Raw genomic sequence first — 27,253 nt, 5'->3', positions numbered from 1 at the left:
ATTGTGGTTTTTTTGCAGCTGTATAGGCCTTATTTGTTTGGCAGGCAGTTTACAGTTCGAACTGACCATGCGGCCCTGCAATATTCCCTGCGGATACATCAGCCCTCGGGTCAGCTGTCCCGCTGGCTTGAGGTGCTGCAGAAATATTCCTTCAATGTCATCTACCGGAAGGGGACACAGCATGGGAACGCGGATGGCCTGTCCAGATTGCCTACGGAGGGCGGGTTCGCGTGTACCCTGGGTTCGTCGCTGCAGAACCCCGGTTCACACCGCGGCCCAGTTGGTTGCAATGGTCGAAGCGGCCCCACCTCCGGGCGTGGCATTGCTTATGGAATTTGGCCTGGGTCTCTCCCGAGAGGTGTGGTTCAACTTGCAAATGGTTACGATGCTGTGTTGGGCTACACGCCCGGGGCTCAGCTCCACCGGCGGGCCCGGTTGTCGCTGTGCATGACGGCCTCCTCATGCATTGGGATGCCGAATTGGAGCGCTATTGTGTGGTTGTACCCACTGGCCTGTGAGGAAAATTGACTCGTGCCATTCCCGAGAAACTTATGCACCTGGGTTATCATAAGACCATGTTGACCCTTAAACGGGACTACTACTGACCAGGTGTAGAGAGTGATGTGGCACTGTTTTTGAAAGGTTGCCACGATTGTGCACGGTGGAAGGCCCCGGTTGGCCATGATCGGGCCCTGCTGCAGTCCTTCTGGGTTGCTCGTGAAAATGAGCTTGTGGCACTTGACATTTTGGGGCCCTTTCCGACGTCCCAACGGGGACACAAATATATCTTAGTTGGGGTCGAGTACCTCACGCGCTGGCCTATGACGTGGCCATTGCCAGACCAGTCGGCCTTGTCCTTGTGCAGGGTTATGTGTAGGACAAGGGTGCGCCATAATAACTATTAACGGACCAGGTCAAAAAACTTTCTTCACGACTGCTTAAGGAGGTCTGTGACCTCCTTGGCAGCAAGAAAAATCACACATCGCCCTATCATCCTCAGTCCCATGGCATGGTTGAATGGTTAAACCGCACCCTCACATCTATGCTGTGCCACCAGGTGAGCACATCCCAGTCGAACTGGGACCTGTTCGTCCCGGGGGTCCTGGCCGCATACAGGCTAGCCCCTCATGTCTCAGCAGGGTTCTCACCCTTCTATCTAATGTATTGCCGAGATCCGGAATATCCCCATTCAGGTGCAAATGGACCTGGGATCCTCGATAAAGGGGTCCGCAGTGGCCGCTCCGATGAAGGTCGTGCTCGACCAGCTGCGCGAGGCACGGCAGGCGGCTGTGGAAAATTTGGCCAGCCGGCAGGCGGCTAACGAGCGCCTGCCGAAACATCAGGCCTCCGGCCTTCCATGGGAAAAGGGGCAAAAGGCGTGGCTCCACTGCCCCCAAGTACCTGTTGGCACGTCCCCTAAAATGCACCGCCCTTGGCAGGGCCTGCTGAGGTCGTGGAGGTCCGGCGCCCACAATGTGTTCGCATTCGCTTCGGCCGCCGGCACTGGATCGTACACCTGTCGCGGCTGAAAAGATATGTACCACCTAGCCTCGTGGATTCATCCCCACTTTCCGAGCGGCCGGTAATTGATGCGTCCGACACGCCGGCTCACACGGGTCTTGATGGTGGGCACGATGTCCGCCCTGTGTGTGTGCCTAGAGCCCCCACCAGCAGCTCCGGAGGCGACGCCTCTTCCTTTGGAGTCCCCAATGTCGAGCCGCTTGCCACCTGGCGTGTCGTCTGTCCCACTGACCGACGCAGCACGTGGGAGCGGGCCTGCGGCTCACATGCGTTCAAGGGGCGTTCGGTTCCGATGACGGCCAGTGGGACCCGTTGTCATCGGCCTCCAGCCATTGTCGTCAAAATTGCCGCGTTGTTCAGTGTGATGAGGGCCTTCCTTATTGCCGTGCTGCCCTAATGTTCATGTTCGGGTTCTTGCAGGCAGCTCCGCCTTCACACGCGCTTCACATAGTTCCTGTTGTTGTTATCCATTGTTGTCTCCTCTTCGGGTTAATGGGGCTCCGCTTTCGTTATGTTCACACCCGGGTCGGTAGTATGGGGACGCGACATCATACGCGCTTGTGAGGTGCGATGACGTCATGTAACCTGGGGGTACTTAAGGGGAGCCCCGTGACGAAAGCGGGGTCGTTGTGGGAGCCCGGGATGGAGAGCGGTTGAAGAGATAGCCAGGGGTAGAGCTCAGGGAGTCTGGAGAGAAGCCGGCTGTAGTCGTAGAAGGTGCTGCTCTCCTCGTTCGGTCGGTGTTGGCTGAACCCCCGATCCGACTCGAGTGAGAGAGCCCAAGAGATCGCCGAGGCTAGGGACAGAGCTGAGGGTCCACGTGAAGGACCGAGTGTAGGGCACCTACCACTGGTGGAAGTTGTCACCAGTCACCAACCCTTGTTAATAAACCGGCGCAAGCGCTTACTTGAAGACCTGCCTCAGCGTTGTAATTTAATACACAACATAGGCAATGCACTTCAGGCAAGGCACAAACTCAAATTGGAGGTATTTGCATCCGTTATATATTTTCCCCCCGAATAATAATACAAATACTCAACTAGACTCGTATGAGACCACTTCTCCTCCAACTCTCAGGCCTGTGAAGTTTTGTTCAGTTCTGTAAAAACTAAAAGATAGCCCGCACCATCCTCATATATTTCACAGACTAAATAAAAATAAAACATTATTAATGTGAAACCCTAACTTTATAATATCCTAAATATATGAAAGATTACATTGAAACCAATCTGTAAACGCACTACTCAAAATGAAACAAAAATGAGTGAAGTGACGAAGGAGCACAATGCTACTACCCATGGCAAGTTTAAGAGCACAGTTGTAACAGCACAGAACCAATAAAAAGTAAGATAATACATGCAACAGGGCACGTAGCCAACATTAGAAGGGCCGAGCATTATTTGAATTGGTCATGGACGTGAGGTATCGGTCTAGTCTGACCTCGCGGGCTTTGGTGATCATCACCCAACAAGCGTCCATCCTAAAGCTGCCTCCGTGTGGAGATCCGATCCTTGCACATTCATCCATCACGAACACACTTATCTTCACTCAATGGTCCACATACATTAAAGGCAACAATGCACACATGAGCGGTTGACAGCTACATAGACACTACAACTCCTCGGTGTCGATTTTTTTTCCCTTTCAATAAACCATAAAAAAACTGCATCGCACACATCCCCAGCACATAAAGAGAGCATAATAAAACACCTTGAAGCAAGACTAATTGGAGGGATATCCTTCCGGTGATGGAAACGGTCTGACACCCTGCAACTAATTAAACAATGCACTATGAAAGATAAATTATACAGACAGAATGTATGGGATGGCAGTCTCTACCAGGCGATTTAAATGCTGTGCATATTAAAACAAATCCCCGATTTAAAATGCTGAGCAGTTGCAAACAATTTACTCGAAAAATATTTTCATATGCATGGAAAAACAGGGAGATTTATTTGAATAATGCCCCAATAAAAATTAGGCTTCAGCTATTCTTCCAAAGTAGGGACTTAACACCGTGTTAAATTAAAGATCTGCAATCTGTAACAAAGCACAATGAGCTTAACATACACAACACCTTCATGAAAGGCTGTATTACAGACTTATTACATATCATGTACAATCTGTTAAACTCATATTTTTGGGAGTGGGGAATCTAATCCAACTTCCCTTTATCAGCTTCCACCCTCTTTGTTTATTGTAGCAAACTAAACCGATGTAGTACATTTAAGTCTCGAGAATGTGTCCGTGCTTTCACTCGCCTCTTCCAAATGAACCGATCTGCATTGAACTGATCTGCATTAATTTATGGCTATTGCTGCCACACTTTTGACTGTCGTCAGTAAAGCTCTTTGTGACTGGAACTTGAGAATGTTAATGCAAAATGGGAATTGTAATGGTAATTCTTACTGCAATAAATGCTATGTTAAATGCTATATGCGAGTTCCTCTCAGAAGTTTCATGCATGTTAATTTGGACTACTTACTAGATTTCCATTGTATATAGTTATGGTTGTTTATTTAACCATGTTTATACAATTTCCCTCCTTTTGTTCTATTCAGCCCCTATAAATCGTCCCCAGCCATGTAATGTACTGGCAATATCACATCAGTCGTGTTGGCCAGGTCACCATTGAAAAATATATTCTTAGCTCAATGGGCCTTAGCCAATATAAACTTACTGACTGACCTGCTAAGTTCGTGTTATTCTTCTTTTCAGATTGGTGCTGTGTAGAAGTCGCAAGTGTAGTGGTAGATTTTCCAATTCACGGAGGTAACTGTATTGTTTCAATGTGCCTTTCATCAGGCTGTATATTGTTCTTGTAAAAAAAGGAAGCTTCAGATAACGTTGCAAATGCTCCCGCTGCTGCAAATGCGTTTATTGTTGTGCCAATTCTGAAAGTGGTACGGTGTGTGTTCCAGACTTCAAGCAGTGTGCCATTTAAAATAAACATTCCCTTATGCGTGCATACACAAATATTACTATCTTGTGCACCGCTTGGTATATTTCTTGGTCTCTAAACTTTTGGCCACGACTGCTATGTCCGGTGGGTGATACCCAGCAGTGGTCACATCCGCTACATTGTTTGAAGGCAAATATCTGTTGCAATAATGAGCTTGCCACCGTCACGGATTTCTGTTTGCATGAGGCACCAATATTATCCACAAAGTAAACGTTGTTTGTGCGGTAACTACATGTTAAGCCAATTAACACTTTACGCATGATGGCTGGACGGACAACCACCTTTGCAATGGAATGGGATTTATAAGACACGTGAATAGCTGTACATCTCTAGGCACATGTGCACACAGTTCGTTTCACCCCTGTATCACCAGGCCTCTTGCAACCAAACATCCAGCACATGGATAGATGGATGAAATCAAATCAATATTAAACTGTTTTATGTCATTACAGAAAAAGATGTTACGTGTGATACTGCCAAGTATTGTAAAATAATAATCATGAAAAATCTATGTGGAGAAAGTCCATTACAAAATAACTAATGCCCCCTGTCGATATCGTTTTTTTATTTCACATAAACAAATAAATGTAAACTAAAAACAAAACTATAAACTATTGTTATTTTACCAAGTAAGGCCGACTCAGCTATATAGCTCAAAGGGCCTTACTGAGCTATAATGTGTAATCAGTCGCACAAATGATAGCTTAACGAAGTGGCTTATCAAGTGGAAATGTATAACAGCCAGATAATATAAATGCATGTTTCTAAATGTGGAGGGAAAATCCAGAGAACCCGGATAAAAATCCATGTGATCACGAGGAGAACATGCAAACTCCTAAAATACAGGCGTCAGGGTTGGGATAGAAGCCCCAAACTCTTGTATACCAGGCGAGGTAGTTAACATCTTGCCACCGCATTGGCCAGATGCCCTTCTGGGAGGGCATCTTAACAGAAGCAATGGTTCAATGCAAGTAAGATCTGAACAGATTTCAACAATTAAGAGTCTTATCAGCTGCTAGAATCAGAGTCTGTATTTAGGCTGGTGGAATCCGATGAGCTATGAAGCTCTTTGACCAGTAGGGGTGGGTCAGCGAGTTAATAAACAAATAGTACAAAAAACTGACATAAGAGCAAAAATGATTTTTTAAAGTAAGCAAGTCACTAAAAATAAGTAAATAAAGAGTACAAGCACAAATTATAGAAGTACATATGTAGTGACTGAATCGGAGACACTAACAGTTGGAGGCACTCTGTTTATTAACACGCACCAACAGGTTAACTTCCAAATAATCCGTCTATAGTCGACTATGGTTCCCAGTCAGGACAGCTGGTAGACTGCCTGACTGGCGACACCGAGATGGTGAAGACGGACACGACGGTGAAGACTCCAGCAGCATGATGGGGATCCCACTCCAAACGACAGCCCCGAGGTCCCCCCTCGGGGCCCCTCTTATACTGTCAGCGTGGCCTGGCTCCGCCCCCGGCCATGCCCCCTTTCTAGAACCTGCCCGAGAGTTCCTGGTGTGTCCCTTCCGTGACCTTTCCCCTAGATCCCCCTCTGGTGTATTACCTTGCCTGCTGCTGTCAAAGCTGCTGTAAGCTGCAGATCCCCTTCCCCGCCAGCAGCAGCACTATGCTGCTACACAGCTAATTCTATGTCACAACACATACATTCCTGCTAATTAGTCAACACCAAATTCTAGCTTGGGCAAGGCAGCAAAACAACAACAGTCACAGACCACACCAAGTCAGGCTTACATGAAGCAATGCTAGTGAGCTGACAAATGTTAATTGGCAAGGAACCTTTGAATTAGACATGGGTCCTAGCCAGTCTGACGCAGAACTTTCTAATACAATCCACAAAATAATCATGCTGCTTGTAAGATGCACTCCCAGAAATCAGTTTGGTGGATGGGCTGTATAAAACAATACTTTCTTTTTGTATGTGGAGATAGATATGGAAACAAAAAGTTAGTTTTATATATTAAATGACGTAATTAGCATAAGTTAATCAACACACCAAGTTGAAGAGAAGGTATGTGGATGAAAATTATTGCCTGCTTGAGGTTTATAAAACAGTAACATTTTAATATGTTCTTCAGGGGACTGGAAAACCTGAACGTTTGTATTTGAGAAAACTTTAGATCAGAGAATGCTATTTTCTGCCATGAAAATCAAGTGACAGAAGCATAAATACCATGCGGAGATGTATAGTGACAAAAGCAGATGAACAACTGGTCCAGATGTGTGTAGATTGAGATAATCACAGAGCATGAGAGGGGGTATTGTGTGAGAGAGAAGCTTAGAGAGAGATAAACAGCACAAGAAAGACAGGGGAGAAATGAGCAGAGTAGGAGGAAGTGACAGCTTGAATTCCATGCTCATGTCTCCTGTGCCATCTCCATCTCTGCTTCTCGCTCCACCCCTCTGCCGCCTCTCACTCCACATATTTCGCTTCGCATTAACCCAAAGCTCACTTATGACAACACGTCACAGGGGACAAGTAATTTTAGAGCGCCAGGCCACATTAAAGGAAGTGGAAACAGACAAGGAGCAGGGAAGTGAAAAACTAAATATCATGCAATGTTTCGTGAAAAACGCTAGAACTACATTTGTTTTTATTTTGACAATGGTGGCAGCAAACAATTAGTCACTTATTGCAGTGCTTTCCTTGAGAATCAAAATTATAGCACAACTTTATTACATAAGTTAATCCAGAAATTAAACACAAATGTTAAGGACTATAAATGAACACCTTTATAAAAGATAAGTACCTCAAATTGGCGGTGCCAGACTACTTTTCTGAGGCACTGGACCAGTCTACAGTTTTGCTTTAAGAAAACTTGAAAGTACCACAATATAACATAATCGACAACCAACTGCGTGGCAATCAAACAACAAATTAACTCCAAAGCAGTAGCTTCATCAGCCAGTGTGAAATTCTGGCAGTGCATTCTAATTAATCTGCAGCACGTGTTGTGCTCAACTGGAATATGTGGCGTTAACAGTGCTTGGCAGGAGCCATGCATAAACTATGCCCTGCCACTACCACACAAGACGTAGCGGTGGGACCATGGCATAAAATCTCAACATCTTGCTTTTATTGTATTTTGAAGAATACATATCGTCGATAACACTGCCTTCAAAGGGAACGTATGCAGTAGGTGACGTTTTGAGCTATGGTCCTTCTTCACAGAGGTCAACCTCTCTAACCTCTCCGGCCTCTCTATGTGCTGTGAACGGGACCTTGCCCGAACATGTCACCTTCTACATACTTTTACTTTCAAGGGAGATTGATGGATGAATGCAGTGTTATTGATAAAGGCGTCATATTTTTGTTATGTGTTTATGGACTACTTACAATGCAGCATCACCAAACAACTCACTGTGCAATGTCTCAAATGCAATTATTCTCACCCAAATGGCCAGATTTACTCTTTTCCCAGCGATATTCAGTTTCTTGGTCAAGAAGGATGCCTGCAGGAGAAAAAATACACACATAATAAAACATGAGAATGACCAAACATGTAAACTGTTATACAACGCAAAGCATTGAGTATCACTCTGCGCATGACAAACACCAGATAAATGCATTACGTTTGCAGTAAACCGTAGAATGTGGGAGAACATTTTAATGTATCACCCATTATTTAAGATGCATATCGAGCCTCATTTGTGGATAATTGTCAATGTAAGCTGATAACTGTTAAGGAAAAGAAATGGGTTAATCTCTACACAGGAAATACAGCAGAACTTCCATAATCCATGCTGACATGGGGGAAACATTGCATATCCTTTAATCTGTGGTCAACCGTGGTAGCTACACCCAATACCAAGGAGAAAGAGACTCATGGATTAATTGCAGAAAAATGTAATTAGTGTTTGGCATGTTAAATGACATCAGCAACAATGTTCAATTGGTACGTGGGTTCCACAAAATACAGCAAACCCTCTCCACCCACGGACTAGCCAACTGCGGAATTCATGTATTCACGGTTTATTATCTGTATACCAATTGACCAAATGCGGCCTAGAAATTTTGAGTATCCCCGGGTAAGCAGACGTCTGCAACAAGCATTTATAAATTTTCCGGGGTCCCATTCTCCTCCGTGCCACCCCTAGCGCTGCGTAGCTTATCAGCTGTCCAGAGAGAAAGACAAGTGATGGGTTTGAGGAGTAAAGTGCAAGTGTTATTTAGGCTTGTATATAGTGAGAGTGTTGTGTCTGTGGGGCGATTCTTTGGGGTTAATGAGTCTATCATTCTAACCATTAAAAAAAAAAGTGATGTTATTCGGGATAGTGTTGCTGGTGGTGTTCCTTGTCCATTCCTGCCTCTGTGCCTGCCTCCCCTCGTCTGCCCACTCATTGTTCACTGATGAACCGGAGGAAGAACGGGAGGGTGGGCTGAGCCCCTCCTCCTTCCTCCAACCCTTCCCCATTATCTCATTGTCCTCGTCATAATCATGGACTTATACCCTCAATATTAAAGGTATATCGAGTTAATGTAATCTTTATTTATGTTTCACTATGTTATTATATAATTCACTGCATTTTATTCGTGTCTAGTGAAGAAACAGGCAATTTAATTAAGCCATGACAAGTCTGACCGCAGCCTCGAACCTCCTATTTTCCATAACCCTGTACTTTACCAACCACGGATTTGCCTACGGCGGTATTTTCCAGAAACGTAATCCCCTCGGTTTTCGAAGGATTGCTGCACATCCTTTCTGTCAACACCCCATTTCCACATCGACAATAGGAGCCGAGCCGTAACTCTAGCTCTTAACTACAATGATAACCCTGAACCCTGAAGAGCAATGCTTTAATTTAGTCTCATATGACAAAAAGTCATGAATGAGGGCATTAACAGCAGTGGCCATAAATACACGTAGAGAAAGAAAATATTATCACTATATTCCATATTCCATCAGGGTTTTCAGTTCAAACGACAATGAACTAAAGTTCAACATTTTTACTCAACTTAACACTATAATATAATATACCATGTACTGTACACAAGTGGAGTTGCGAATTACAAATATATGAATGTGAGTAAACCAATTATCTGCGTGCTTGTGCAGGAAAACATAACAAAATCCATTAAAGGGAAATCTAGTCAAATTAGTTCATCGCTGTTAAGTCAGGCAAAACATAATTCCACTCGTATTAATGCTTATATGCATAGTTTGATAAATACCACATTAAAGTAACATTTCAACAACAAAAAGCCTTTCAGAAAATGGTATGAACCGTAATATAATTTCACCAAATTCAGAAAAAAATGCCCTTAAATAGTGCTCGTCATGGCTCAATCAGATCAGGTGATTCATTCCTTGTTACCTCAATAGCTCTCTTGCATATACAGTCATGAACTCTGCTTCACTGTATTTTGCCAGGTAAGTACACTGCTAGAGTGAGAGCTATCACTTCATAATGCCCATCAAAAAATAACCATTAACACAAAATAATCATTATAATCGTTATGGAAGATATTACGAACAAAGTAAATATGCACAAATTATACCTCGTAATTTGGTTACTTTTCTCGACAGGCACTCATTATTAGTTTGTCTTCATGTACTATGTAGATTTGCATTGAACTAGGACCCATATCTAACAGAAGGTCGTTGCCTATAAACATCTGACAGTTCACCAGCATTGGTTCAAGCAAGCCTGACTGGTGAGACGATGAATGTCAAAAAGCCTTTCCTGCGTTTCTTCGTGTTGAGACTGTGTGGCTAATTTAATGCATAAAATCATAGATTTTTTTACATGTGGAGGGAGAGGTATGTAACATAGTATTATCTGCCTAATTGTCGACTCAAATTGAAGCTTGAGAAATCAATACTGAAAGGTGTGAATGATATCTCAGTGCATTCTCTCACGGAGGTAAGAAAATATAAGAACCACCTTGTGCAAAGTTAATTGTAGTAATCACATGAATCTGCTGGTTGCTGCCATTGGAATGTGGAATTTCCACCACTGGCACAGGTTGAACACCACCCAAACTTTGGTTTGCAATTGTAGAGGCTGATTTTGAAATGAATCACTCCAGTGTAGGGATTTATCAATGTTTCTGCAGAACCCTCGGGAAATCCTACACCCCTCCAAAGTGTCCAGTGTTGTTGTTCAATGCGATCAATGCCACAGTTATGTAACACAACAACAATGACTAAACAGTTATTTGTCACAAGTCATGGCACCTCCAGCCGAGCACCAGCAAGTCTTCAGTGTGTTCCACCTACACCATCGCAGAGAGCTGAATATCTACCTGAATGGTTAAAGGGTGAGGCACGAAGCACAACCCCCGTCTACTTGGGTGTGATGATGCTAGACTTTTGGAAACATCTGAAGACGATGGCAGTAACGGTCAAGATGCTTGGTAACCTCCTTTACACGCTGGCTATTTCAACATGGCATGCAAATGCTTCAACTTTAAGGATGTCACGCTCTCGCTATCTCGTACTCAGCAGCATAGTACTGCGCACCAAAGAAGTTATTAATTGGGGATCGTGCAGTAAGTCTGTCCAACTAGCTTCAACCTGCCAAGCCGTCAGTGGGCCTTGCAGGTTCCGGAGGGGGCAAGGTCTTTGTGCAGCCAACCTCCATCGTTTGGGTCTTAATTCCAACCCAAACTGCAGCTGTGGCATTGTACAGCTGTGGCATTGTACTGTACAATGTTACACGCTGTTGATGAGTGTCGACTAAGTTCAGCGGAGATCTACGAAAAACTATGCGTGGCCACCCAGGACGCTATCGCATGGCTCGGCGCTTTTGCACACGCTGCAAGAATGAACCACACAAGTACAAGTGTGTAGACAAAGAAATTAGACGTATTAATTGATTCCACAACCCCCTCGTACAAACATCTTTAATCATAAGTTTTTTGGGTTAAATCGAAGAAATATGTGTCGCTAAACCCGCAACTATCCAACGCAGCCAATTAGTAAGGTGCGTCATGTAAACAAAACATGTCAATTAATTACTAGTTCAGCACACCGATGTTCTGGTGGCAGGTTTAACGACATTTATATTTACACAATCTAACTCAAAAAACCTTTATTATGGATATTGGTCCGCAAGCCGACGTGCTAACAAACACCTTTACGGTTCACCCACACCCGAATGCTTGCCTCTATGGATCCCTTGTCTGTTTAAGGCCTGATGTCTGTTAACCCTTGGTCGTAGACATTGAATAAACTCAAGGAACCTATTCCTATAAATCACATCGCTATGGCTGGGATTTCCTGTTGTGTTCATGCTTTCTGACTACGATGGAAATCGTTAATGCAAAAGCAGTCTGTCTGCAATGAGAGCAAGAAAACTCAGGAAGAATGATGCAACATGAACAAAACTTTTGTATTAAGTATTACGGACTTGCCCAACAATAAACTGGTGAAATTCATCAAAGGGTTGCTTAAAACCTGAAAGGTCCAAACAAGACCTAAAGGGACTTGACTCGGCGTTCCACTCCAGGGCGAGGTATACCTTTCCCTGGCAGAGTCACGATCCAAAAACCTTATTCATAAAACATTTTTGGGTCAGCCCGTGTAGGCATATCACTAGCCAAAAGAGCCAATCAAATCAAGTTGTCACGTGGGCAAATATGCCAAATTATTTTGTTAATGGACAATACTGGAATCTTGATTTGAAGCTTTCGTGACTGCAGGAATCCATACTCTCTGGTTATTTCGGTAAAGTCACGTAGGTAGAAAAAAAACCGACGTTTCGATCGCAACACAAGCATCCATCTTCAGGTGAGAAAAAATTATCTGCTATTATGGCTTTATATAGGCACGGGAGGGGAAAGGGAAGGGAAGGAGTTCACAGGGGTGAGGGGGAAGGTTTGTGGCGTGCAGGGACAGGTGGGGGCTGGCACCGGGGGGAGAGGTGGGTCTGAGACCAGGTTCGCGAACACAAAGCAGATTTGAAACACGGCAGAACCAACTCCTCGGCGGTGGCGGATCATTGTTTCAACACTGTGGGCACACATGACATTGTTTTCTTCGAGACCAACTTGCTCTGCAAACCCTCGGGCCACCTTCAGAGATTTGGTCATGAAGCATTCCAGAAATACAAACAGACAAAACTTTAATCGAGAAGATGGATAAAGATTGAGCAATCATTGGAAGGATGTGATAAACCACGTCAAGTTTAACTGCTTTGATTTTCACTCACCCACCCGGTTGTCGTCGTCCGATTACTACTTGTACTACAAGTCCATTTACTTGCTAATTTCTCTAACACCACCCGCCCATGCACGCCACAAACCCTCTCCCCTGTGAACTCCTACAGCCAAACTCCCCCCCTTCCCTCCCCCCTCCCGTGCCTATAAAAAGCCACAACAACAGATAATTTTTTCTCACGTGAAAACGGACGCTTGTGTTGCGACTGAAACGTCATGTTTTTTTTATCTACGTGACTTTACCGAAAGAACCAGAGCGTATCAATACTAGAATGTTGCAAAGTAAGCAACATTAAAAAAAAGTTTAAAACGATCTACGAAATTAAATCCAGCATTATCAGGTGTCAAAAAAATGTCAGCTCTCACGTGTAAGAGTTTCCTGATAAGGGTCCTTAAGTCGGTGCTTATCCATGGTTACATCTACAGTGAAGGACTTCTCTTCCCAATGGGTTTTTTTGCAAAATGCAGGTCTATCACAAATGGTCAATCCATCTTCGATGCATGCCATGCTGTACGCATCTTTATGATGTATTCAATATACAGTAATCGTACGGCAATACCTCTGGGACCCCGGTGCAACATTAAAAACACATTAGCTTTGTGACATTCTCTTAACATAAAAACAGCACTCACATGTGCTGATCATGCACAAAGACCCAGATTATAATTATCCAGGATTATGACACGGGACCTGCAGTGGTTCATGGTTCGAATCCTGCATTCGCCTCGATTCATAAAAATACGTTCTCTCTTTCACAGTGGATGTTAAAGATCCCGTGACATAATTCTCAAGAGTGGGGCAGTGTGCCTGCGTTATGGTAAACTATTTGGCCAAATAATATTCGCTAAATAACTCAATTGGAATTCATAATAAACGTTTTTGGGTTAGATCGCGTTATTTATAAATGTGTCGTAACCCTCCACCACCCGACACGGCCAATCAGCAAAAAAGTGTCACATTGACAAAAGACAAATAGTTCACTACTTTAGCCCACCGGTGTGTTAAAGAGTGATTCCACAACATTTTCAATTTTTGAGTACGAAGTTTCGCTGGTAATTACATCCAGCATCATCGGGCAATTTGCCAGAATAGTGAAGCCCTCACTTGCTCCTGGTCTTAAATAGAGCAGCAGGGTGACGTCATCATTTAACTCATTCAGGTGCAGTGATTTGAGGCGGAGGGGGGGTATTGTAATCATATAATAGATTAGTAATCAGTCAATTGTTACGATTATGAGTTGTAGATTAGTAATTAGTTGTAATGTGTATTCTTTAATAACTGAACCCAATTACTATAACCACTCAAGTGCAGAAATTAAAGGTGAGGGGGGGTTATATAGTAGATTAGTAATAAGTTAATTATTACAATTAGTAATAAGTTGTAGATTAGTAATTATCTGTAATGTGTTATTGTAATTATATACTACATTAGTAATCAGTTAATTAGTATGTGTTTCCCCGATAAGGAATTGAAATATGTATTATTTAATAATACGCTTCCAGGCCGCACCAAGCCTGGAGCTGTCAGAGCAATTAAAGTTATTTCCACGTCTCTCAATTTCAATGGATTCTCTAATTAGTCTTAGCCAGTAATAATTATCTTCTTGGTTCTTTCGGTAAAGTCACGTAGAAGGGAAGTAATAAAATAATAAAAATAAAACATAATAAAATAATTCTCACGACGTTTCGGCCACAGCGCAAGCAGCCATCCTCAGGTGAAGAACAGGTCTGTCAGAAAGACAGCATCTGAATGAACACCACCAGGCATGGCAGCGTAAATTTAAGCTGGGTTGGAAGGGGAAGAGCGCCCCGACAAAGGAATTCGCATATCAAGAGGAATCTAGCATACCCATGGGAAATGCAGGTATGCGACCAGTGCCACTTATGCCCGTGCATTATGCAGGAATAGCAGCATCAAAGGGAGGGGATATGGGAAAACCAGGTATGTGATTAATTTAATGTTGGGTTTGTCTATGGCAGTATATAGTACGGTGTAGACTCGTGTGATGTAAGAGAATCAATTTTAGATGGAAGCATATTATATTTTTTACGACGTAGAATTGTAATGTATTACTTACTGTTAGTAACTCAGCTTATTGTAGAGTATATTTAGTATACTGATGATACTATGTAGTTTATACTTTAGTTGTTTACGTGGTGGTTTTAGTTACTGCAGCTACATACTATTAACACTCCTTCCCTTTATTAATGCTACCCCTATCCCCTCCCTTTGATGCTGCTAATCCTGCATAATGTACGGGCATAAGTAGTACTAATCACATACCTGCATTTCCCATATCCCCTCCCTTTGATGCTGATATTCCTGCATAATGCACGGGCATAAGTGGCACTGGTCGCATACCTGCATTTCCCATGGGTATGCTAGATTCCTCTTGATATGCAAATTCCTTTGTCGGGGCGCTCTTCCCCTTCCAACCCAGCTTAAATATACGCTGCTAAGCCTGGTGGTGTTCATTCAGACGCTGTCTTTCTGACAGACCTGTTCTTCACCTGAGGACGGCTGCTTGCGTTGTGGCCGAAACGTCGTGAGAATTATTTTATTATGTTTTATTTTTATTATTTTATTACTTCCCTTCTACGTGACTTTACCGAAAGAACCAAGAAGATGAATCCCTGCAGTCACGAAAGCTTTAAATCAGTAATAATTCGTTTTACACAACACTTCAACATTATCAAAATCAATTTGAGTGTCCTTGTTGGCAAGCATGTTCTGCCACTGCCGACAGTTGCGTTTGAGATAATTTAATATTTCTTTGGTGTTCTTTTAGTCTTGCGCCGATGTTACGTCCCGTCTGTCTAATATAGCATCTGCCACAAACAATTAATCCAATATACACCTTCTGTTAATAATTTAGGTAATTCGTCATTAGTGCAAGATACTAGTTTTTGAATTCCGTGTACTGTACCAAATCTTACTTTAATGTTTTGCTTTTGCAGTTACTCCTGAGATATGGTATTTTAATTGTTTTAACGATCTGATCGCTTTCAGCAGTGTTGCTTTGCGATTGTGATTTGGCATTCAGTGCTCTGTTAATTTGAGCATTATTGTAGCCATTCTGTCGTCGTGCTTATTTAACATGTTTAATCTCTCTCACTAGACTTTCATCATCAGACACTGTTTTAGCCCGGTGTATGAGCATCGTGGTAAGAGAGGATTTCTGAGCTGGGTGATGATGTGAATCTGCATTCAGATAGGCATCAGTGTGCGTTCGCTTTCTGTAAACGCGGTGTTATTTTACCATTTAGACCATGTCCAAGCAAAATATCAAGAAACGGGAGTGTGTTATTCAACCCCATTACCATAGTGAACTGGATGGCCAGGTTTTGTGCATTGAAATGATTTAGAAAATCATTAAGTGTATCTTTACCATGTGGCCAGACAACCAAAGTGTCATCCACATATCTAAACCAAAAAGATGGTTTTAATGTACTCGAGGCAAGTGATCTTGTTTCAAAGTTTTCCATGTACAGATTTGCTATAGCAGGAGATAAAGGAGAGCCCATTGCTGCTCCTGCCTTTTGTTTAAAGAAATCACCTCTCCTTAAAAAGTAAGTGTTATTTTAACAATGGTCAGCGAGTTTCGGATATATTTTGTCAAACCTGTATTCTTTACGAGTGTATCAAATAATTTAAGCGACTCATTCACTGGAACCTTTTATCAGAAGTGAACCTTAGTGAGAAATCACATCAAAACTCACCAGAATATCATTAGGGTTAAGTTTAATATATTTAATAACATTCACAAGATGTTCTGAATTTCTTATGAATGAAGATGTCCTACGCTTGTCAGGGCACTTCTGAAAAACAGTAATGAGACTCAGTGAGGCTTTCTTGGTAAAAAGGCATAATAAATAAAACTAGCAGTTCTACCTTATTAGGAAGGTACACAAATGTTCTAATTTCAAACAGAGAAAGTTTGTCCATACGCATTTTGTTTAGGTAAAATTTCGAGTGATTTTTTAAAACATATTTTTCAAATATGCAAGAGTCCACCCAGTAAGAGCGGTACAGTTGAATAGACCATAGTGTATCTTGCAGCAGTATGTATTCACCGATAATGCAATACATAAGCACCATTGATGGTAGTGACACTTTAAATGTGCATCAATATAGAAAGGTGCAGACAAGACAGGATTTGCACATGCAGTAACCCCGATGTCACTCGTGTCAGCTGTTAAACGTGTTTCCACTCATGACCTTTACAACAGGTACACGTGACTGGAGACAATGATTTGGAGAGAGGTGGCGAGGTGGCTCAGGTTAACTATGTGTTTAAGCACTGAGTCAATACCAATGAGATCCTGGATTTCAAACTAAACTATATATTTTTTATTTTACCAAGTAGGGCCCACTGAGCTATATAGCTCTTTTTTCAGAAGTGACCTGGCCACAAATTATAGCTCAACAAAGTGAATGATCAAAGTGGATATTTATAGCAGCCAAACACTCTTAACACATGTTTCTCAATATAGAGGGAAAAACCTCAGAACCCAGAGAAAAATCCACACGACCACGGAGAGAACATGCAAACTCCAAAAAATAAACAGGCGTCAGGGTCGAACCCACGACCTCCTGTACACCAAGCGAGGGAGTTAAAATTTCCCCGCCATGGCAGCTTAAACCCGGTCTTGAGCAGTAGCAAATTGATGGTTTTAGTCAAGCTACCAATGACTGCACAACAAATGATCCTATTACATTTGCATTTTCACTGGTCTTTTTCTATTTCATTGACATGCAATTAACAATTTTGGGTGGTGTATGGGACATGTGCCCCTGGGTGTGGATGAAGGCATATTGAAGTGACTTAATAAGTAGTTCTAGATCATCATCCTGGGACTGCTGAGACACGGCAGTGCATTACTGGCGACGAGTTTCTAATTAAAATGTATTTTTCTCTCCAGCAACATTAGGATGATTTACTGGGAATAAAAAGGAATACAAATTACTTGGCGAACACGACTATACTTTACTGTGACATGCATCCCCTCATGACTGCTTGTCCCTTGCCAGTACAGTACCAATGTTCCTTTCTGGTGGCACTCGCCCCAATCCACACAGCGTGGTCAAAGTAATGTCACATGCAAAGTTGACCTAAGATTATACAGTACAATGGTCCCTACGTTTACGATGCCATTAACGATATTTCGATTAGGGATCTGCCTACCATAGGGTCCCATTGCTTCTATTAACAATACATTATCGATAAACGATAGGTTTACAATATCACGCGACTGCCAATTTCGGACAATCCAAATGCTCTTAAGTGGACTCGGCAGACCTCAGCCAATCATCGACGCCCTTCTATGAGTGTTTTGAGAGCCTTAGGTAAGAATTTTAATTTTATGCTCTATTTATTCATTATTTATCGATGTTTCTCTTAATAGTAATGCTTTATTATGTTCTTATGTTTAAATATTATAAACTAAGTTTTTAGGGTCAAAAGGTAAACTTTTGACCATCTTACAAAAAATTCAGCTTTTAATATGTATTTCCTGTACGGTATTTCCTATACGACAATTTCAATTAACGACAGTTTTCGTGGAACCAATTAATATTGTTAACCGAGGAAGCACTGTATCTGTTCAATTCACATACAGTTTCCATCTAAGCTGCATAATACACTGTGGGAATGCCTTTAACCCAATTTCACTTCAATGTTACAAGAATTTTTTTTTCTTGTGGTCTCTAATACATTACTAATCTGCATTAGGCTCCATATCTCAAAACATCAGACAGGACTATAAAAGTATACTATATCAGATGTCATCATGGGGGCTTAAACATAAAACAATCATAAACTTTGTAAAATTCCTACCAGTAAATGCACACGTTTGCCTCGAGGTTATGGGTTAGAGTTCCACTCATATTCCCCTTCTGTAATACAGTACAGTATATGAATGAGCCTCCTGATTCACTTGCCAATTACATCGATTACAAAATTCATATTTCTTTAAGTAGGAATTTAACGTTGCTATCTTTCAGTGCTGCACAATTCAATGGTTAATCCCTTTACAATATTGCATATTAATCTTGTACATGTTTTCCTGGCATTAAACCAATTTGCTTTAAAATGTTCTGCCTTTCAAGGTAAACCATAATCACACTAATCCCATAGTGTCCAAGCAGGCCACATGAAATAATAGCCTCTGGAGGTTTCAAATCATACTAAATTAGAAGTTTTCTGGTCAGATAACCTGAGTGGATTCCTGTCCGTCTGGGTGCTACTCTCCCAAGTGCGTGTGTGCGGTGGTGACGTCTTCGCACATATCTGCGTGGAGACTTCACCTGCATTCCACAGTGCTTAACCGGTTCATGAGCGCTAAATATCCCACATCGGCACGGTGGGAGGAGGCCCTTCATCCAACAGGTGATTGATGTATTGCTGTAAATAATATGAAAGATGAAAATGAAATAAAAGAACTGTTTTATTTTTACTTACCTTGAATCCTGATGCTAGCTTGCTTGTCGGAAGGTGAGTTTCTAAGAGGCGACTCATTACATTTCGTGGAAGATTACTCCTCCGAGAAAAATAGTTTCGCGGTTCAGTTCAGAAGTGCGACCGAACGTTTGCAAGTCGGATGGTTATGGCGGTTCGTTCCTAAATGCGGATATTCGTAAGTCTGATGCTTGTATCTCAAGGACTGCCTGTATTTGAAAACAGTTTTTCCACCTGGCTTTCTGGAGCAGGGAAGGAGGGTCACATCCAAAGAATATGGGGGCTGCTAGTAATGTGTAGTGCCGTAGATGGGCCGCACTTACCGGCAGTGGTAGACAGGGCCCATCTGCAGGTGGTACCTCGTACCGCCAGGGGAGGGGCTGCAGTAAAAGCCAAAGAGGGGAGAGGCTGCTGGGGGCTCAGGATCCCAGACAGCTAAGCCCCTCGGCACTACCAACGGGGGGGGGGAGGCTGTGGGGGATCTAGGATCCCAAGCAACCCCACCCCTCGATCGGCAAGGGGCATAAAAGGGCACCTCCCCAGCCGATCGGGACCAGTTGAAGCCCAAAGCCGAAGACCAGCTAGATAGGACCTTGAGACCCCGAGCCCCGCGGTCCTTATCAGGGCCGGGACCCTGTGCGGCTCAGTGGTGAGACCCTGGGAACCCCTGGCCCGACCTCCTTGTAAGGGCCGGGTCCAGTGGGTCAGTGGTCGGAACTCGCACCCTGGCTAGGGAGAGTTAGAATAGCCTCCCCCTAGGCACCCATAGCCGGAGGACCCTGAGTATAGTCCTGTGTTAGGGCAAGTTAGCCAGGAGGCAGTACCTCCCCAGACAGTGGTACAGTAGGACAATAACCCTGAGTGTTCTGGGACTGTACTGCCGAGCGAGGTGGTTTAATAAAGAGTGTTGCCTCCAGGAACCGTCTCCGACATTTCCTGAATCCCACAACACTACAAATGTATAAATATAATGCACCTCTACCATGCATTCAGAGGAAATGTGTGCCCCCATTCTCAAAAAAGATAATTGGGTGATGCTCCATTCCATTGACAGCCAGCGATGGAAGTTCCGCATTCCAATGTCAATAAGCTATATATAGATAGGATAAGTCCTATTGACTTCCCACAAAGTGCTTCTAATTTTTAATGACCCCTTGAAGAATGATGCGGAACCATATTCTCAATCGAGAACAGAGCAGAAAAAGCCATTTACAGTAGAACCTCTGGTCACGAACGCTTCTGACCACGACCAAATCGGGTTAAGACCAAAAAATTAACAAATTTTTTTATTTGGTCACGAACACAAACTCGGGTGACGATCAAACACGACCGCGGCCGATTTCCCCCTCCGCACCATTATTTTTTGTAAGCGCCAAATTTCCTGTTGTTTGGTTACAACAAACAACACAAAGCGTAACAGTTATATATATATAACTTTTGTTATATAAAATTCCTAGTAAGATATAAATTTTGTGAGTGTAGTCAAACCCCTCCCCTCTCATTCATGCCATACTTTAGAGAGCGAAAGCGCTGAGTACGTACATCGCTAACATAAGAACCCGTTAATCTCTTCTCGCATCATTTATATGATGATGCGGTGAAGTAAACGTTCATACGATATTACGGCGAATGCTTCCAAAAACAATACTGTACCCAAATATTACTGTTAACTTACTTTCAATAAAAACATGAATTGCTCGTACGAAAATTCTCTCTCTCTCTCTCAGAATCGACCGACTGATGTAGCAAACGAAACAATCATCTTGTTGAACGATTCTAAACCTTCACGCAGCAATGTTAGTTTTCTCTGTTGTTCAAGGTTTTCCCAGTGTTATTCAATGTTTTTATATTTAGTTTACTATTACACTGTGAATTCTATGGCATAATTAACTATTTTTGTGCTTAAAAATCTTTAAAAAACAATATTTATATACAGTTCGTAGGAGTCTGGAACGGATTAATCGTATTTACATACAATCCAATGGGGAAATTAGGTTCGAGTCACGATGGAACGAATTATGGTAGTGACCAGAGGATCTACTACTGTACTCCCTGGCTTCACCAATATACAATGACCAGCATGGTTAAGTATGGTCAAATAACCCACATGACCCACACATTGTAGGGAGACCTTCATCCAGCAATGGCCTGACCAAAGTGCTGAATGCGTCCAAGAATAATTATGGGTTTGTCCATCTACCGAATGAAATTTGAACTCATGTTCATGGGCACTCTGCCACAGCATAAACAGACCAAATGCAATGCACTCTTGAAGCTATGACTAATATTTACTTTAGGGGTTTGGATGCTGTTTATTATATCAGCTGAACACAAAAAAGCACAACATATAACCAATAACAGATAAAAGCAAATGGTACACAGGAAACATCTAAAAGGTGACTTCAAAAAGACCTTAGTATAAACCACATAAAAAAAGCAAATAACCCTCTCACAAAATATAATCCAGGGATCTGAGCATAGATCAATAACCAAAATATTTTCACAAGCACTGGACAATAATCATTCCCATTTCCAACCAAAACCAGTGTGAAAAAAATCACAAATTCCTACGGTGGTGCCTATACAGCTCGGCGATTCCCACGATTCCTAACTTCAAATCAAGATTCGATCTTAGGGAGTCAAATACGATTCCTAAGCAAGTACACGAGATGGAATGGCCAATGTGGAAGATTGCACAGAGCTAGGTGTGGCATTCAAGCAAGGAGAGGGGGTCTTGTCCATGGCACCTGGCCAGCCTCGCGGTGGCTTAGGCTACACACAGCAACAAAGTGTACAGCGTAGCATACATACAGGTAGCTTTGTGCTTATTGCTAGGCATAAACATGGGCCACTTGTGTCCACGTATATTAGTAAAACATGTATGGTTCTTGGAGTAATTGCCCCGCTCTAGTGGTCACTGTTATGATGCATAACCTAAAAAAATATCTACGTACAATATACATGCGTGCAAATTTACATAAGTTGACGAACATTTATGCAATTGGTTCATATGGCTCCTGATTTTACTGGAACCACAAAATGCACAATGAAAAAAAAATGATGCTTGAATTGATGCGAAATCCTAACTCCATGACAATTATTTGAATCACGCGGATTACACAATTAGTGGAGACATAGCTCCAAAGGAGAGCTCACTGTATGCGCAGAAGAAAAAAAAATCTAGCAGTTTCCTGTTGAAATGAGCACGAGATGGTAGTCATCTGCTGTTTACAGCCCTCATCCAGTGGTATACATTCCACATCCCTATGGTGTGGATGAGTACCAATAAGTCAACTACGAGTGACCTCTCCACAAAACAATACACATTTGTATCAACCGTTGTAAGAAGATAGGCTTGGGTGAACCCCCATCCAGGTTTTGAATTCGCGTATTTTCAAATTGTGAGCAACCTGCTAACCGCTTCACCACCCAACCAGTGTGCACACTGTAGTGAACAATAATTCTGGAAAGGAATCACCAGTTACTAAAAGAACATTTCTCAATAATTATATATTATCCATTAGGAAATTTCCCACACTGTCACAAATGTTACCACATTTGAGCAAATTGCAAAAACGTGTCAACTGTGATCCACAATCTGCTGAACGGACAAGTCACGTCCCATGACCCAATATTCATTATTGGCAATGGATTTAGAAATTGGCAGGTACCTGGCAAGTGGAGAAAGGAATCGCTGCAGCAAAGACGCAAATTCAGCAAAAGTCGTTGGGAAATGCACAGTAAGCATTCTGCCTACAAGTAAGTGCATGTACAGCATTGAGTTTAGATTAACAAATACCACTGAAACGAGCACTCATTCTCCAACTCATATTTCAGTGGGTTGAGATCTCATCCATATCAATTACACATCAATCCACACAATGGGGAAATTAATTAAGCTGATTTCACATGTGTTCTGTAAGGCATCATTAAAGGATGAGACACATTTCCATCCATGGCTGAGCTTACATTAACTTGGCACAAGATGGCACTCTCAAACTAAAAAAGGCACTCTTAAAAATTCACACAATTAAGCTTAGTGACGACTCCGCATATAATGGACAATACTCAGTTATTTTACTAAATAGAGAAAAAGCAAGTTTTATGGGGCATGCCATAAACCCATCACAGCATGGGCACATGCATTAAGTCAATGCAGTGTCGTCTGCACAAAAAGCGGCACATTATGACACTGCTTGGCACAAGTCTAAGGGACACCGTAGTTTGGTAGGTACTGGAAAAATTAAAATAATTTAACAGTACTTAATAATCTACCCGACTGGCAGTACACGTTCCCCATCACAATCACGAGTGTGATAATGAAGATGCACCAAAAAGAGGCAGCATGTATCCAATATTCTTTATGCAAAGAAAATTAAGTACCGGCAAAGTCACATAAAGTACATCGCCATACGCTACAAAAAAAACACATGCAAGGCATGTGGACTCATTATAGAAAGGCTCAGCATTAGCACTTTCTGTAAAACTACAAACCCTTTGGACACCATTCAAATTACAGCGCGCGCACTCACATCACGGGGTCACGCAATCTTGTAAGATTAACATGTGCTTCAACCGTTGAACCTTGCTACAACAACCCCTAGTCGTTAGACCCTCGTCCAGAAACATGATAAAAAAAAATACGTGACAAACGCTAGTGTAGTTGTAATAACAGAACATGTTGATGTGAGGAATATGCGGATGTTAAAATGGGAAGAGTGATGAAGGAATTAGGTGGCACTGGTTACTTCTGCCTTTAGAAAAACGTTGTAACTGGCAAAGCGATGTTTACCTGTGAGGTGGTTACTCCCCCACTGCTCTGAAATGGTATTCTCCTTGGACTGTTTTACTTGTGATCCTTTCTTGAAGTCTAAAGGCCCTTTTCCCACCTCAATCCAACATACTTTCAACGAAATCAATATTACAAAAAAAACTTACAGCCATGTCAAGTCACAATTGGATTAAGGCCTCCCATACGCAGTTGCTCATTTGACCATGCTGTTCAGTTCCCAATGATGAAGTGGGAAGGCCAGAACACATTCAGATATAACTTGCCACTCCTTTGAGCCATGGCCAGGATTGAAACGTTGGTTGCGGGGTTCATAGGAGTGCGCAAACTACTCAAACTATGTCAGTGACAAATGCTGTAACCCAGTGACCTGATGACAACGGCACACACACCCATAGACCACAAAAAAAAGTGATAAACACCGTGCCACAAACATTAACTAAGACCCATATTTTGATTTAAAGCTTTCGTAAATGCAGGTTCTTTCGGTAAAATCACCCACATTGTAACCCAGTGACAACCACAGTACGCAAAAGACAGTGATACAACCCGAAGCAAACACCCAGAGCTTAAGATTCATGTTCAATTGTATTTTGGTGCGGTGTGTAAACATTTGTCACGAGGGAGCCAAAGGCGGCCAGGGCGTGGTGCTGCCTCCCTCGTGCGCCGTGCCGGCCTTCAAAGGTGCTCGCTAACAGCACTTGGCCCAAAAGTCTGTTAAGGCTACATGGGGGATATTTGTATTTGCAACCAATGACGCACTTGCACACACACGCATCAGTGACACATACATTAACCCAAAAACTAGTGTCACGAGTGACACACTCGATAACCCTCAATAAGAGACACACGCAGTAACCTACCGAGCGATACAGAGAAGCCTAAGGACAATGACGGCGGCGAATCCAAAGGCACACGAACAGTGCCACGAATATTTCAGCTACACAGTGATCCAAATACACGCGGGCAATCGTCTCCCCACGTGTAGACCCGTCGGGGCAGATGCTGTTGGCGAGCACCTATTAAGGCCGTATCCCCTGCCGCCACGTTGTACACACCGCGCCAGGCACGGTGCTGTACTGCATTCGTTTAAGGCCAATCCCTTGGGCAGATATTCTGCCACGGATGGTCACCGTTGAGGGAGAATCGATCCCGGGTCACCGGGTTGGTAGCTATCCCATGCGAGCCGTGTTATATCCCCCCTAAATCCACAAGAACATCAACAACATCCGCCTCTCGCGATTAAAAAACAAACAAGTGACGTCACCGCGCCGCTCGGTGCCAGGCTAGGTGCACGTGGAGACACACGCACGCTCACGCTGGGCACCTGTAGCGTTGTGATGTGCTTGTCATTGAACTTGTTCTCGCAGTAGCGCAGCACCAGAGACGTCTTCCCCACGCAGCCCTCGCCCAGCAACACCGCCTTGAACGAGTGCGCCCTGCCGCCCCCCGCAGGGCCTGCCATGCCGCATCCAGCGACCGTCGCTTTTGTATCGGGACGCCCTTCCTCCTCCTCGATCGGCGATAATAAAGCCGCCTTCTCGACTCTCGTCTCCCACTGCCTCTTTTCCGCGTCTACCGCTGTCTCACCGCAAACCGAGAGCGCCGTCTGCGCCGACAGGGGAGCGAATATGGCGAGTTCCTTGTTGTGGATTTACATGAAGCCTTGGGCTTGCGTTGGGCGTGACAACTCAACCGACGTGTTAAACTGACCGCCATCTTACATAGGGTAAACCCCGAATGTGTTCCTACGGCGCGCGGCGCGTTTTTGATGATGTTGCACTAACGTTCTTCGGAGCGGATCCTCCCCCCTCCCCTCCAGTCTCGAGGCGTTAACCCCCTAGTAAGATGGCCGCCCTTGCCTTTGCAACAACATTGCCAAAGTAAGGCGGGGGGAGGCGTGGCCTTCGCGAGGGGCGTGACGTGCCCGCGCGTGATTGCAGCGTGACGGCGGTGAGGCGAAGTCTCGCGAGAAGTCGCCGCGCGATGACTCTACAAAAAAACCCGAGCCGCCATCTTTCTTATGACAACCCCGGAGCAAGGGGGCGGGGGGAGGCACCCCACGCTGTGGCTGTAGCCAATCAGACACGAGATCGCGGTCGCACGCACGGTAAGGGAACCAATCGGGTGGTTTCGCAGGGGAACAAAGGGCGGTTTCGTTGCACGTGGCAGGTTCAAGTCGACGCTTCCGCGAGAAGTTGTGCGCTGCGAGGTGACGCACTGACTTCGCTGACTTAAACCCTTTAGTTTCCACTGATGTTTTACATCTTGCGATGTAAATAGTCGACTTATATGTAACGGCTGAAGACCCCACCCATTTGCAGTGCAAGAAATGGGGCCGAAAATAGTACGCCGTGGTGATAGTACAAATCTGAACCCGAATTCGTTTTAGAAGGAAGTGTCCGTCAATCACGCTCTGTATCTCTGAAACATACAATTATTGTATGAAAGGTCTCGAACATACACTGTTATGTCAATGAACGTGCTTAAACAGATTTATTTTTAAAATTGTGATTTTATTTTATGTTGTCCGTCGTCCCCCTTGCACGCATGCGCAGGTGGAATGATCTAGCTGTAGGGGCGAGATGCGTGGGGACCTGCTTTCAAGCCAGGGACAGGGGGTGGTACAATTGCTGCTTCATTATAGGGTGCCGCGGTGGCGAGATGTTATCTCCGTCACCTGGTTTACAGGGGGTTGTGGGTTCGATCTCGAACCTAACGCCTGTATATTTGCATTTTTTATATTCTCCCCGTGGTCGCTTGGATTTTTCTCCGGGTCCTCTGGTTTTCCCCTCCACACTTAGAAATATGCGTTTTGATTGTTTTGCTGCTATAAATCTCCACGTGAGGTATCATTTGTGGAAAGGTCGCTTCTGAAAAAGAGTCAAAAGCTCAGTAAGCGTTACCTGGTAAATAAAAGAAGACAAGCCTATGTGCTAAACAAAAATACATATTAGAATTATTTAGGGTATTCAACAAACTGGAAATACATAAATTATCGGCAACATTCAATCATTAACTATATCAGTAAATGAGGGTATATTAAATGTGTGTGTTTTTATTTCACGCGTACGCCTCTCTTTTTCTCCTGTCACTTTTATTCAACAGAACTCGCATTCAACACCACGTAACTCCGTCGCAACTCTCCCGCCTGCGCTGCTCGCCTGCCACGCTTCACTCGCTTCGCTCTCTCTTTCTCCCTCTGCTAGCCTCTCTGCTAATAGCCTATCGCTACACACTCTGGTAGCTTCCCACCGTACACTCTGATAGCCTCTCCACTGCTAGCCTGTTCTCTCTCTCACGCTCCTAGCCTCTCCACTGCTAGCTTATTACTTTTT

The 27,253-nt window shown here is 43.5% G+C and overlaps 1 protein-coding gene across 1 annotated transcript in view; it reads right to left on the bottom strand.

Moving 5' to 3' along the window:
- Positions 1 to 25,598, bottom strand: part of RAB21 (RAB21, member RAS oncogene family) — a 37,501-nt gene extending 11,903 nt beyond the window's left edge. Inside the window, exons 1-2 of the mRNA XM_078858884.1 lie at positions 25,243 to 25,598; positions 7,901 to 7,960 (exon numbers count right to left, since the gene is read on the bottom strand). Of these exons, the coding sequence (XP_078715010.1) occupies positions 7,901 to 7,960; positions 25,243 to 25,380 (198 nt within the window). The 5' untranslated portion in view covers positions 25,381 to 25,598. The remainder of the gene's footprint in view (positions 1 to 7,900; positions 7,961 to 25,242) is intronic.
- Positions 25,599 to 27,253: the final 1,655 nt, after the last annotated feature.

This window comes from Lampetra fluviatilis, chromosome 8, assembly GCF_964198595.1.
Source record: "Lampetra fluviatilis chromosome 8, kcLamFluv1.1, whole genome shotgun sequence".
NCBI classification, from domain to species: Eukaryota; Metazoa; Chordata; class Hyperoartia; order Petromyzontiformes; family Petromyzontidae; genus Lampetra; species Lampetra fluviatilis.
Note: the sequence above shows the minus strand (reverse complement) of the source record. Positions and strands in the feature narration are given on the sequence as shown.